General features: G+C 35.5%; 1 protein-coding gene across 1 annotated transcript in view; it reads right to left on the minus strand.

Moving 5' to 3' along the window:
* Positions 1-11,269: 11,269 nt before the first annotated feature.
* Positions 11,270-15,831, minus strand: part of PTGER3 (prostaglandin E receptor 3) — a 30,436-nt gene continuing 25,874 nt past the window's right edge. The window contains exon 2 of the mRNA XM_063107065.1: positions 11,270-11,539. Within this exon, the coding sequence (XP_062963135.1) occupies positions 11,270-11,539 (270 nt within the window). The remainder of the gene's footprint in view (positions 11,540-15,831) is intronic.

Genomic DNA, 15,831 nt, shown 5'->3' on the forward strand with positions numbered 1-15,831 from the left:
TGAACGTTTGCAGTAGTGTGCACATGCCCAGGTTGGACATGTGGACGTTTAAGTTTTTGCTGAGAATTTTGTTTGCTGAATCCAATCAGTACTGTTAAAAAGGCTGACTCCTCACTGCTGCCCACGATTATTTCTGGCTGTCTCAAAACATCCACACACCAATAAGAGAGTCAAAGCCTTTCTTCCATGGGGTGTCAGATAAACTTGAAGCTTCAGAAAACAATCAGAGTGGTAATTCTTTGCTCAGGGATTACATGATGATTATATTCTAACCTCTAACCCCAAATCAGGCAAGAACCCCAGCTTCACTTTTCACTAACTCTGTGGACTTGGTAAAACCATTTATCCTCTGTGAACCTCAGTTACTTCTTCGGAAAGTGCTGATAATAACACTTACCTTGTAGAGTTGGTGTGAGAATTTGATAGTGTACGTGATTTATAGGTGCTTGTAAAATGGTATCTGCCACCGTTGTCATTACCACTAATATTGTTATTGTTCATGTTTGTTTATAAACGTTCTCTTGTATTTCTAGGAGTTTGGTTCCTTACATTCTTTCCTACTAAGAAGCCAATTTTAAAGCAGGTATGGTCGAAATCAGTGAATAATTCACGAAAGAGGAACACATTGGATCTGGGTAATGGGGAGGGTATCAATGAAAGAGAGGCAAAAGGATGACTAGTTGAGAAACCCAGGAAAATATTGGACTCCAAAGGGGGTAAAGATATCAGACTTGAGAAACGATTAAGATTTAGTGATTGGCACAAAGAAAAGCTATACAAATTTAAAATGTATTGTGTTCTTAACTCTAGAAAAAAGTAAAATGTGTTCAAGAAAAGAAACATAATCAGTCCTACCAATTTAGCATGAACAATTGTCATGTCATAAAAATGCAAACATTGAATATTTATTTAATAAAAATTGTGTGATGACTATGACGGAAGACTGGACAAGGAAAGCAAAATAGAAAATCAACATATGTCTATAGTTGATGAGGCAAGAGATTTGGTAGTTCGGACAAGGAGTAAAGGGAAAGGAGGGACAAATGCTTAACAAATCAAAGGCACGGTGTTTGTGTTCCAGGATCTTGCAATTTGGTTGAAAAAAGAGATCAATCTCACAGGCAAGAGAGAGTGGAAACCTAAAGATTCATCCCGGAGGAAAAAAAAAAAAAAAACAGAAACTTTTTATGAGCTTTGCTATCTTTGTCTCCTGGAGATTTCCTATGAGCTATTTTACAAGATTCAGAAGAAAACATGGCTTTATGACACTTCCAGAGGGAAGAGAATCATGGCCTTTAAGTTGGAAGACATGTCAATCCCTTATTTTACATATGAGGCACTAAGCCTAAAAGAAGCTCTGTATCTTCACCATGTTCATACATCCCATCTGAGACCAGAATCAGTCTTCTAATATCACTTATATTTTCTGGTGAATGTGTGACTGCTGAATACTAAATTGGGAAGAATGTACCAAACTTGTTTGAGATGAGAATAATCATAATTGATTTTCTAATATTGTTTCATTAATAAAACAACAATAATAAAATATTATTAGCCACTTGTACAACACTTTCAAATGTGTCATTATCTTCATAATCCACGTAATCCTAACAGTCTTGTGCTGATGACAAAATTGAGGTTCAGAAAGGATTACTGATATGTCAGGAAAAAGCAAGTCAGTACCTAGGTGTTCTGACTCATTGTCCAATGTGGAAGCTTTTCTCTTTCATTATGACACACACTATGACATTAGAGAGCAATTATGTGAAATGACTTCATACCTTAAAATATTTTAAGTTAAATCTATAACTTCTTAGCAGTGGTTAAAATAAATGAATTATTTCAGCTTTGAATTATTAATCTTCTGAACGGATAGGAGCAGGGATATTCAAAATGGACATGGTGGAAGAAAATCTGGGATAAGAGCCTTGCATATCTCATTAGGGCTGCACAACATCTGAGGCAGTGGTTTCCTTTGGCAATATACCAATATCATTTCTCCAAACATTTCAAGTAAAACTTAATTTTGTCACTCTAAAGTTTAAATGGTCAAGCAATGTTGAAAATAACAAAGGGCAATTGCTTTCTCTCTGAAGATGGCCTTTCATGGATTTCCTAAGAAGACTCTAAACCACTGACCCCCTGACTCATGAAAACCAACTTGTAATTTCATGCACATAGTTGTGCAGCTGTCCAATTCATGCACACACATCCACATGTAGGATGTTTTGGTGTCAAAGAGCTGTATCTAATTAACAAATACTTCCATGTTCTAAGATCTCTTTTCCGTCTTCCCCCATAAGGCAAAAGAAATGTAAAGATTAATGTCATTAATTGATCCATTCTCTTCCCTCTGGAAAATACAAACCGTAAAGCATCAGTATGGCATTGTACTAATAGCTTTAAAAGTTGGCTTAAAGGATCATTAATTTTGCGTTTGTAAGAAAGTCTGTAAGTGTATGCCTTGCATTCTTATTCAAAGGTTCAATCAATCAGATCATCCCCGCTGCTTGCATTCTAAATAGCAATGCACACATTTAGTACGTGCAGAAGTATAAATAGGCATGTATCTACTTATGTGAGTATATCCTAGTAACATGAAGTTAGATTCTACCCATGTGGCTTGTTTGTGTATAGGTGATTGCATTTTTCAGGGAGGGCAGTTTTTTACTGATTTTTGAATAACTACACTTTAAATTTGGATGAAACTAAAACAACCTCTTTGTTGTAAGGCAAATGCGTCATTGGATAACTTGTCATTTAAAAAGAAAAATGGTCTTTTTACTTTTCAACCTGTTTGGGGGTGAGTAACCTATATTGCTCTTCTATTGGATTGGACTGTGATGTTTCTTATCCTAATGTGATGGCAATTTTTTTTTAAAGATTGCAGTTCTTTGCAATAATTCTACCCTTGATTATGTTGATTTACTATTATGGGCATATAGTGAGATGTGAAGGAATTTTGGCATTCATGGCTCCAGTTTTTAGTTCCAGTTTTAGGTTTTAGCTTTCTAACCAAACATGGAAACCCCTGCAGTTTCTTGAATCATAGAGACTCTCTCACAGCAAGATTTTTTTAACCTGTGTACATAAATTCCCAAGAGGTCTACAAGCAGACTTCAGGAGATCTGTATAATTTCTGACACTGTACAAAATTCCTATGCCCTTTTTGTGGGGAGGAAATCCATATTTTTCATCAGATTCTCAGGGATCTCTGACCCCACAGTGATTAAGAACCAGACTTTCTAATCAAATCTGACTTTGAAAAGCCTCTACTGGTTATGATTTCAGAATTATTTTCTTTCAATATTCTTTTCAAAATCAGATTCAGACAACCTTGTATGTTATATTCAAAACCTTCTTTGAAAAATTTACATAAGAATGTTTGGCATAATCACTGATTATCCATAGTCCTTTCATAGTTGGCCTCAGAAATTTATAGTTGATGAGTGAGTACAGTTGTTCTAAGTTTATTTTTTGGTCAGATTTGGGTTTCAGGTTCTTTAGGCAAATCTGTCTTCCTATTTCATACAAACAAGAGTTGTAAGTAGGGTCAGTTGTAGAGATTCTGATTTGAACTCTATTGTCAGAATGTATGGTAATAACTCTATAACTGAGGAATCACACTGGCATGAATTCTGAAAGGCAAAGGCTCATCAAGAGACATTTGCCCAGTATTTGACTGACATTTGCCCAGTATTTGCCTGACCTTTGATAAAAATCATCTTTCAAGTGAAATGAAACTTCTACAGCTCTGTACCACAGACCAAATATGCAAAAAGCCCATTAAAGAAAAGAGTTTGGTAAATTAGTTCTTTCCTATTAAAACACCTGTCTGGAAATGTGTATTTAATTATGGAAAACTACAAGAAATTTTTTAAAGGTCCTGGGAGAAAAGAATTTACTTTAGACATCCCTTTGAGAAACATATAACCCTAGGGCCTCTTATCAAATACAGAATAGGGATTGGAAGCATCAATGGGAAGATGATACTTTCTAAGAAATTGTACCTCTTCATCTGTGAATAGGTTTATGGGATTATGGAAGCCGATCAGGGCCTGTGGTGATCCAGGCATTGTGGTAATGGTAGTGCCACATTTTTTGTGCAGTCAGACACAAACTGGCATTCAAGTGCCTACACCCTCAGGAAACATCAGAATGGTCCACAGATGGCCTCATCCTGCAAGCCCTCCAAGCACATAGCAGCTACTTGGTGGCCACAGCCCTTGCCCTAAGGCAAAGTTTCCAAATTGGGGCAATGATGTCCCCCATGGTACATTTGGTCTGGGGACATTTTTGATTGTCACAATTAGGGAAGTATTACTGGTATCTAGTGGGTAGAAGCCAGAGAAACTGCTGAACAACCTACGATGTGTAGGACAGCCCCACAAAACAAAGAATTATCTGGCCCACTGTGTCAACAGTGCCGAGTCTGAGAAAGCCTGCCCTAAGGCCTTACCCCTTTTGCCTGCCCTCAGAGCTGTTGTTCTATTCAGGCTCACACATCTCACAGGGCCACTAGAAATTAGTCCATTTGAAAGCCTTGGAAATTGCTTTGGACGGGGCGAAATGAAAAAATTGCCTCGAATGTCTTCCCTTCCAGGTTAACATCTACTCCTTTCTCCAAAATGCAGATTAAATATCATCTTCTACAGGAAACTATTTACCATTTCAGTGTCACATCCCCCCTCTGTCTCATAATACCATATACTTCCTCTAATTGTAGCTCTAATCAAATTGTTTCCTATTCCACTACTATGTTATACATTCATTGAAAGCTTAGGGCTTTTATTCACCCTTGTATCTTAAAATCTACCACAGCTTGGTGCATCATATGTTCACAACAAATATATGTTGAAGAAAGAAAACAAGCCTGGGAACTTGCTTGGATTTTCCATGCCCAACATCTATACTGGATTTATTCAAGATTGTTATCAGCAAGAACACCAGATACAAGGATATCCAATCCCACGGCCTCTGAGCACATGACACTGGGGATGTCTCACTCCATGGCCTGTATGTTCACCATGAGGCTGGTGGAAATCTCTGTCCAGCCACAGTCATAGCATCCATAATGACTTTTACCTGCAATGCTACAGAACAAAGACCACCGTAGAGACAGTGAGATCTGGCCTGAGGCCTAGAACCCCAGTGTGGGAGGAACTAGGAAAAGAGCATTCTCTAATGCCATTTTTTAGGAGGAAAGAGGGCAAGCTCAATGAGCTACTTTTAATGAGCCTGACTTTGCAGTCTCCATCCAACAGAACTCCTCCCTTCGCTGAAGAAGGAAGAGGAAGAGTGTTCTGAATAAACACATGGAACAGGGTGGTGGGGCAATCGGCTCCACCAGTAATCAGCTCACTGCCATACCCAGGTACAAGTCTTCTAAAGGATCTGACTACGAGCAAGGACAATTCTTACTTTGGCTGCCTATATATATAGATTACAGCAGAAGCCACAAAAAAGAGTAAGAACTAAGTTTAGAATGATTATAAATGTGTTTTGTGTTAAAAACAATAATCTTGGGATCATAACATGAAGATGTATCATGTTGAAAATGGGAAAAGAGCTCTAGCAGACTTATAGCAAATCAATGGTAATTTGTTCTGTACATTATTGTGGACTATAAAACAAAATGATGTAATTGTTCCAAACAGCATGGGGCTGTTGCATTACGTTGTGCTATTATTTGACAAAGTATGTCAAATAGTATTTCAGCAAAATACTTAACATAGTTATAAGTGAAACATTCCTGATATGAGCTGGCATCAGGAAAAAAAGACAGGGACATTTCAGAAGATTCAACTTTATTTTCCATTGACAAACACAACATAAATAACATACATTTATTAAATACACAGACTAGCTATGACTTGAATGCCAACAAAATGCTAATGTACTTTTTATAGTCTCCTTTATTCTTTGTCTCCACAGTATTGAAGACCAGCCTTTAAAACACACTGGAATATATATTTAAATATAGTGAAGATAACTACCTAAAAAGCTTTATGTAGAGGTGGCAAAATATACCTTCCCATTTAACCAAGTGTGGAGGGGTGGGATGGCGAAAGGAGGTGAACTGTATGCTTTTTATACTAAGCTTTACAATATGGATTAAAGTGCCAATAATTGCAGTTCTTCCTTAGGTGTACTATATAAATAGTACTTACATTTTTTTCATTTTAAACAAATCAAGATCATCAGCAGCTATTTTTAATTCATTTGCTTAAACAACCTTACGCTATTTGTACAAAAACATTTGGTAAAAGAAAAGATCTCTGTCTGTGTCTCTCTGTCTCTGTCTCTGTCTCTCTCTCTCTCTCAGAAGAGTTGTGAAGGAAGAGAGTTTAGTGGCCAATGATGATCTGAGTGAACTTATCACTTGTTTTTATAGAAAAAAGCCTTGGCCACTCCTCACTTCGTCCTACTGATGCTCAAGAGTGCAAAGATAAATGCAGTCCCTTCCTCTGTCTGCTTCCAGGGTCTCGCCTAAAAGATGAAGAATTTTAACGGGTTGGAAGTGGACAGGTTCTCCATTATACCTTTCTCTATGTCCTCTACCCCATCCCTCCTGCCTCCCTGCATTAGTACCCTTTCAAAAGTAGAAAGAACATTGAAATGTATCAATAAGTTACATGTATTTTCCCCTGCTTAACATTACAGTTTTGATTTCTGCAGAAATTGAAAACTGTGTAAGGAAACTATTTTCAAATTACTATTAAAGTTCGGTGTTTAGCTAGCTTTGGCTAGATATCTGATTTACTTTAAACTAAAGAATCAAAATTTTCTAATTCTAAAGCATTTCGCAATGGAATTTAAGAGCTGCACATTTGAAAATAACTTGAGAGGTAGGGTCATCTCTAAGATGCTCAAAAAGTATTTATTCCTGATAGTGATCTCTTTCCTTCCTACCTTGACTCCCATAATAAAATTGCTCCATCAAAGCAAACTTATTAAAAAACAGATTCAGATCTGTTCCATAAATGAGGGCATTGACATATTGAAAATATAAAGCTGTTTTCTCTCCTCTTAAAAACAATCCCAGCTTCACCATAGCAAATATTTCTGTGACTTTCTCTCTATGAGAGAATGCATAGTGAGGTTAGAGGCATGAGGGTAGAGGGAATCAGTCTAGTTCCCAATGAAGAAATATGCAGTCCAGTAGATATTTTGGGTTGCTTTTTATATAAAGCTGATTGATGAAAAGCTTCTGAAAATAAAATAATTTTCATTCTTAATAAAGAAAATATGTGACATATAAGTTAATAGAATATATATGATTAAATCATATTTCTAGAGAATTGTAATGTACTATTATGGTATCACACAGTAATGGTATATAACTAAACTTGTATACATTATAAGTCTTTAAATAGAATCTTCATTTTAGAAACTATAAAATAGAAAATAGATAAAATAAAATATTTCCCTAATATTTTCTCTAATTCTCTGATTCATACTTCATATGTAATCTCAACTTATTAGTTTCCTTATAATACTGAACTGATGTCAGCTTCTTTTAAAATGTGTATGTGAGTTTAGGTTGATTTTTAAATTGTGTAAATTGGCTCTATCATAAACTATGTCATGAAGCATCACAGACATATGTCACCTCTTATCAGCATTTTATTGCAACTCAGAAAACAGTCCTATGGACTTAGCCACAGTTGCACAATTCTGCACATTTATTTAGACCCAAATTTTAACAGATTGTGAGACATATAAAAGCACAAAACAAGTAATAAACAAGCACTTTGAAAAAAATCTGTCATGGTTGATGACCCAAAGTTTTAATACAGATAAGACAGAAATTTTAATTATGTAAATAAAGCTTTGAGTGCATTTATAGTAATAAATACTCTGCAGTCTCACTGTCACTCATCTCCTAATATCCCATTTATTCCAAGAGAAGCTTTTGGGGTTAAATGATGAAAATAAGTAGAGACTTGGAGTATTTTCATGGTCATGGAAAAAAAGAAAGAAAAGAAAAGTAGGCAATACGCATGCCTGTAGTCTCAATGAACAAAATCTTCCTGTTTTCAGTCTCTGATTTGATCCCAACCCCCCAAAAACTATGAAGTGATTTTGGTATGGAAGAGATTGAATGCTAATCACTAATCTGGGGTCAAAAGCCAAGAAAAATATAAAAAGCACTGAATAAATAAAAGACCTAATCCACTTGAAAATCGAACATTAGAATACTGCCACAGAGTGACCACCTTATTAAAATACTGCTTGTTAGAGTTTTTAGTTTGTCTATTACTCAATGCTGATGTAGTCACGGGATCTTTCATACTTAACTTTCATGAGATTCTACAATTTTTTTTCTGTAACATGGCCAAGAAATCTTTCATGAAATAAAGAGGTGTTAAGTAAAAATATATACACACCTTTTATTTCCGGCAGGATTAAACACTTACATTTACTTAAAATATCTTGGTATACAGCTTTAGGTAAATTTGGTAAATCTTGAGATAGCACATTTTGTTTCTTTAATTTAAAAATATTTTCAAGACATTCACTATACCTATTTTATTTGAAAAGTAAACTGTTCTTATTGAATAGTATGTCATCATTCTCTTCTATGACACAACATAGTGTATAAATTCATTGTTTGGAAAATCAGGACTGCTTTGTAAAATCAACACTTGTTGATTTCACATATATTTCTACATTCCATACACTCTCTCCTTTCTACACGATTTTATAGGCCTCTAATTGTTTTTTAACCAATACTTCATAGTTCAGTTTTTGTCCTAATTTATGCATGCATTTTTCCTCCTCAGTTATACACATGGATAAACTAAGTGTATAAGAGTGAACTCAAAGGCCAATAAACTTAAACTTAGAAACAGACTAAAATGCTCTTCTTCAGGGACTGTAGATGTCTACTTTTCTAACCACATCTAAAGCGTTGGCATACCGCCTCTAAAATCTAACCTCAAGTATCATACGAAGGCTAAAATCATTTGGGACTTTTGCTTCTTATCAGGTTTTCCCTGGACTAACAAATGGCTGTGTAGATAACGGAACTCACATGCCATTTACACAATTTCCTTTTTTTCCATCTCCTTTTCAAGCTTGTTCAAAAACTGCCAATCATCCACGCCTACCATGTATCCCCTGGGCAGGAATTTATTCTGTAGTTTAGTGTAAGTTTCGGGCTCTTTTGTCTTTTGTATTTTTGTGGTTTGACGAAAAGTGATATTCTTTTGACAATCATCTCCATTATCATTTGGAAGTATTAGTCTCCTAAAGTATTAGTACAAATAAAGCACCTTTTTTGTATAGTAATATGACATTACATCTTTGATGATAAATTCATATTTCTGTAATTAAATAATCAGAAGCCATTCACTGTATCAGCTTGATGAACTGTAATGGCATGAAGCACTTTAACTATATTGCATATGCCTCGCTAATGTACACTCAGTTTTGGCAGACTTTTATTTATTTATGCACTGAACAAATATTTATTGGATAATTTCTATATTATAGATGCTATACTAGGTGCTGAAAGAAAGAACCCAATCATGCTCACACCACTCAAATGCATACTGCCTGTGGGCCTATTTGATTGTAAACTAGGGTCAGAAGACCACCCAAGAGGTAAAGCTTCTTTAGTATCAGTCATGTAAGTACACCTTTTTTTTTCCCCTTAAGAAAAAGTAGGTTGTTTTATCTTACACCCCATGAAGTGACCTATAGGATTACCCAATTCTATGGCTTAGAGAGATTTTATAATGGGGTTTCAGTAGAAATTATTACTCATCTTTCCCAAAATTTAGATTAGTGGAACCATTATGAGTTACATAAACACTTTCAGCAGATTCTGTCTTCTGACTCAGTTCGACATGGTCATTTAAATTGATTATTCTTCATTGACCTAAGCTGATATATATATTAATCTAATAGATATATCGTATGCGTTAGAATTCTTTCTTCTCCAAATGCCTACTAAGCACAAAGAAAAATGTAGTTACTATACAAAGTACAAATAAATCTCAAGCTTTTAAAAAACTAGGAAAGCAATGAAATAGCCTGCAATTAAAACCAATTAAAATGGATTTACAAAATGAATGTTCCAAAGAATGTGACAGCATTTTGGGTAGGTTTAACTTAAAGGACCACTGTGTTTGATGGGGACACTTTTGTAAAAACTGCAATTCCCAAAACTTAATGTAGTGATCTACGTGTGCCACAAAGATGTCAAGCTTAGCTATCAAGGTTTGTATTCATGTATACTGTTGGAAAAACATTTTAATAATAAATATTTAGATACAGTTACTTTGAGGACAGGGCAGAGAAAGAGCTGCAACAGGCCAATATTATTCATTTTCTTATCCTATAAATAGGCCAAACAATGGAAAGTCTTCATCAAATCTTCAAAATATTTATCTGTTTTAGAATCAGAGTTGGTATTTGAAGATTCAAAAGATCAGAGAATACTTTTGGTGGAAAAATCAGAGGAAATAATTAATCAGAGTACCCATATTTTGCTCAAAGCAGTCATTACACCGCATTTGGAAAAATCACTTCACTGTCTCTTATAGATCAGTTTCATGAATCTTCTCCAGGCTTGTAGGAATGCAAAATGTATTCAAAAGAAAGAATATTTTGCAATTTGGTAGTCACAAACTCTTATTCACATAAGGAGCAAACCTAATTATCAACCCAACCAGAACTTAAACTCTGTAAGGTTAGGAGCTAATTTGATATAATGAGCAATATTTAAATAACTCAGTGTCAACGAATATTCTGGATACGTGATACTTTTTTTCATCCAATTTAAACTCTCCTAAAAATGCAAGGGCTGGGGAATGACAGAGGGAAAGTAGAGAAACAATGAAAGAGAACACAGAGACCAATGTCCCTGAACAAAAACAAATCGCTATCCCCTTGTCTTCAGTGATATATGCGGTTAAATCCCCCATGTGCTCAGTATACCGGAATAGTATCTATCCCTGCCCCCCAGCAATAGACGAAGGTCATTTATAAAAAATGTTTTCATCACATAATTAATCACATTCAACTACAAATGGCAGAGACCCAAAAAACACTAGACTGCTATTAATATATTTTTGTTTGTGTTTCAATACTTTTGGCACAGAAGAGATTATCTATGCTTCTGAGACTATTTAGCTTTATATCAAAAATTCCACTTCAATGCATAAACAGTGGCATGCCAGAGATGCCTAACTTCACAGTAAGGTTTAGGGATATTTGTTGCCAAAAGCTGTGAACATGCAAGGTGATTAAGTGTTCTCTTTCATGCTCCTGTCTGTATTATTTCATTAGATAATGAGATAGGCTGCCCTTTCTGTCCATCATTAGAGCAGCTGGAGACTGCATTTGCTACCTGGCAAAACTTTCGAAGAAGGATCTTTCTTAGCAGCAGATAAACCCAAGGATCCAAGATCTGGTTCAATGAAGCCAGGCGAACAGCTATTAAGAAGAAGCTGCATTCTTTCTGCTTTCCTGTGTGTGTCTTGCAGTGCTCAACTGATGTCTGATTGAAGATCATTTTCAACATCATTATCTAAAAAAGAAGGACAAATAATTATTCCAAAGATTATTAATAAGGTCATGTGTATCTGCTCTACACAGTACTTTGCACATACATGATTTTCAATAAATTGTTTGTAGAATTGAAATGATTAATTCAAGCAACATTTATAGTCACAGAACACAGTCCTAAATTATATAAAACATTCCTATGAATTTTCCCACATTTTTGGCTATTTGACATGATGCAGCTTTTTAAAACACACATTGTTCTCAGGCTCTTGGTCCTTGGAATTTAAGAAGCTTGAAAATAACAAATCTCAAAATTAGCCAAAGTCATATGTCTTGTTGCAGAAAATAACAGTAGGTTGACACCCAAATTATAGCAAACACTTCAACAACATCCTAAACATATTTAATGTTTAAACTTCAGTAGTTCTTACTGAAAAAATTAAACCCAGTGAAGAAAGAGTGGGAGCAAGAAATGGGAAAATAATATTGTTATTATTAGTGCTGTTAGCATTTTCTGAATCCTTACCTTTTGCCAAGCACTGTGTCAAGTTCTTCATGTGCATTTAATAAATAATATAAGATAGATACTATTACCGCCTCCTTTTTACAATCGCAAAAACCAAGATTTAATGATGTGAAATGTCTGAGCCAAACAAACCCAAGTTCACTAACGCCATATAACATATGGCATTATTATTATTATTATTATTATTATTTTATTTTATTTTATTTTTTTGTCTTTTTTTCGTGACCGGCACTCAGCCAGTGAGTGCACCGGCCATTCCTATATAGGATCCGAACCCGCGGCGGGAGCGTCGCGGCGCTCCCAGCGCCGCACTCTCCCGAGTGCGCCACGGGCTCGGCCCATATGGCATTATTTTTTTTGTATCCACCCCATGCCCTCAAACACGCTAGAATGTAAATTCCACGATGGCAGGGATTTGGGACTATTTTTTTCCCCACTAGTATATTCCCAGTGCCTAGACCAATATTTACCAGGTAGTAGGTTCTCAATGAATATTTGTACATGAACAAATATTTATATTTGAATGAATATATGATATATCAATATATGAATATAACATTACACAACATATATATATATTTATATTTGAATTAATACATATTTGTGAATGAATATTTGTGATTTCCACAGAAGAGAAAAATGAAGGTTCATGTGCATATGAAAATGTGTTTAAACTCATTAATCATCATCACTAATCATCAAAAATGTAAATTAAGACAAAATAAGATGCCATTTTTCACCCACTAGATTGACCAAAATGAAGAAATGTGACTATATCAAATACTAATGAGGATATGTATGGAACAACAAAGACATACTACTTTCACATACTACTTTCACATACTACTATGAGTGTAAACTGGAACAAGCATCTTAGAAAACAATTTGGCACTATTTCACTTGCTACCTCCCAGCTAGACTTCCCACACCAGGAGTTGTGTATATGACTGTTCATAACAGTATTGTTCATATTCGCAAAAAAAGCAGGAACAACCCAAACATGGATTCACATTTGCATGCAGAGAGAGGAGTCGACTTTGTAACTGGCCACTTCATTCACCTTTCTAGACCTACACAGCTATTGAGCACTTGAAATGTGGATGGAGCACATAGAGATGTTAGAATATGTAATATTTATTATGTAATAAATGATAAAAACACTTATTACATAATAAATATTAAACATTATCAAATAATTATTAAATATTAAACATTTATTACATAATAACACTTATTAAAATTAATGTCCCTTGTATGTTTTTTAAACTTTTTTTTTACAAGGCTACTAGAAAACTTAAAATTATCGATGTGGCTTGCATTTGTTGCTTACAGTACATTTTTCTCTCTTGAGGCTCACACTTATGAGGATGTTATCCCCTCAGGTCACATGCCTCAAATGGAATTTAACATCCCTGAGCATTCAAAACACCTCTAACCAGACTCTTCCAGCAATGGTACTTTCTTCTTTACACCACTTTTAAAAAATCTATTTAATAGTTCTTAAGGTAGCTCCTAATTTTTTTTTTCAATTTTATTTATATTTATTTTGGTGGGGTACAGTGTGTTGTTTCAATACATGCATATACTGCACAATAATTCACTGAGGATAGACAGCAGAGTTTTGTACCTGTTAGTCCACCACTTCTCTTCCCCCTCACCCCCTTCCCTTCCTGGCCTCTGGTAACCATTATTCTATCCTCTACTTCTATGAGAACCTTTTTTTTTTTTTAGATTCCATATATGGCCAACAAGCACATGAAAAATGCTCAAAATCACTAATCATTAGGGTAATGCAAATTAAAGCTACAATGAGATATCATTTCACTCCAGTTAGAATGTTTATTATTGACAAGACAGAAAATAAATGCTAGCGCAGATGTGGAGAAAAGGCACTTTCTTACATTCACCCTGGCTCAATGCATTCAAAGCACTCTTTAAATTCTTCTTTTGCTTCATCCTCTGCAATGTATTTTTCTCTTGTTCTACTGTTATCCTAGTTCAGGTCCCCTCTCATTTAAATTATAGTAATAACAGACACTCATATGGTACATGCTATGGATTGAATGTTTGTGCTCCCCCCAAATTCATATGTTGAAGCCCTGACCCCCAATGTGATGCTGTTAAGAAGTATACTTTATTTAAAGAAAGGAGATGGTTATTCTCTTCATTAATAAATATTCATTATTATACATCAAATTTACTTAAATATATGTACATTAATATCTTCTGATGCTGGTTTATTGTCCTATGAACTAAATACTACCACCTTCCACTGTAGTAGGGAGAATAATGGCCCCCTCACAAAGATATCCACTTCTCAGTCTTTGGGACCTGTGCATATGCTACTACATATGGCAAAAAGGACTACTGATGTGATTAAGATTAAGGACTATGAGGTGGGAAGATTATCCTGGGTTATCTGAGTGGGCCCAGTGCAGTCCCGTGGGTCCTTAAAATCAGGGTACCTTTCCCAGGTGTGATGAGAGGCAGATATGACTACAGAAGGGTCAGAGAGATGCAATGTTGCTAGCCTTGAAGATGGAGGAAGGGAGCCATATGTTAAGGAATGTAGGGAGCCTCCCCTAGAAACTGGAGAAGGCAACAAAACGATTCTCCCTCAGAGCCTCCAGAAAGTAATGCAGCCCTTTGGGCATCTTGATTTTAGCCCACTGAGACCCAAGTCAGACTTCTAACCTACAGAAGTATAAGAGAAATTTGTGTTGCTTTTAAGTACCAAGTTTGGGGTAATTTGTTACAGCAGCAGTGGAAAACTAATACACCCATAATACACCTACACACAATTGTCTATTGTATTAGACTGTTTTGTGTTGCTATAACAGAATATCTGAGATTGGGCAATTTATAAAGAACAGAGGTTTATTTGGCTCACAATTCTGGGACAGCTACATCTGGTCCGGGCCTCAGGCTGTTTCTACTCATGGCAGAAAGTGGCAGCAGCTGGAGGGAACAAGCAGATCACATGGTGAAAGGAAGCAAGAGCAAGAGAGAGAGCAGGGAGGTGCCAGGGTCTTTTAAACAACCAGCTCTCATGGGAACTTAAAGAGCAAGAACTCATTCACTACCCCTCCTCCCCCAGGCAGAGCATGAATCCATTCATGAGGGATCCGCCCCCATGACTCAATCAGTTTCCAACATGGCCATGTTGGGGATCAGATTTCCACATGAGTTTTGGAGGGAGAATATATCCAAACTCTGTCAGCTACCAACAAATGTTAAGAGGGAAGGGAAAGAATGAGCTTGAAAACAATTTATTCTCTCTCACAGATAAAATATGCTAACAAGGTTGTTTACATTGCTCATTTTCTTAGGAAACTTTTTTTTAATATAAATAAAGCAAAAGTAAACTCCATCCTAACTCCTATCTCAATTTCTAAATTTGCAACACACGAAAATGAATGCTTGTTATTCCAGTGGCATCAGTTAGATTTCAACGTGCTTGACTAAAAGATATAAAATTAGTATTTTCAACTCAGTTGCCTTTACCAAAAAAAATACTTATTAATCTTTTTTCCTTTTTTAAAAATAAACTATTGGAAATGTTTTGTCTAGCTCTCTCAGCCACTTACCTCATCCTATGGTTAAATATATTTGACCACTTGCCATCGTTCAGAAAATGTTCTATGCCTGGTCTAGAATTATCCAAAAACTCCACTTAAATTACATTTTCTTTTTTTAAAAAATAAAGTATTGAATTTCCCTAACTTTTTATGATCAGGAAAATTTACGAAATTACTTATTAAAATGAGATTTTGGTCATTTTACACAGT

This window comes from Cynocephalus volans, chromosome 8, assembly GCF_027409185.1.
Source record: "Cynocephalus volans isolate mCynVol1 chromosome 8, mCynVol1.pri, whole genome shotgun sequence".
Taxonomy (NCBI): domain Eukaryota; kingdom Metazoa; phylum Chordata; class Mammalia; order Dermoptera; family Cynocephalidae; genus Cynocephalus; species Cynocephalus volans.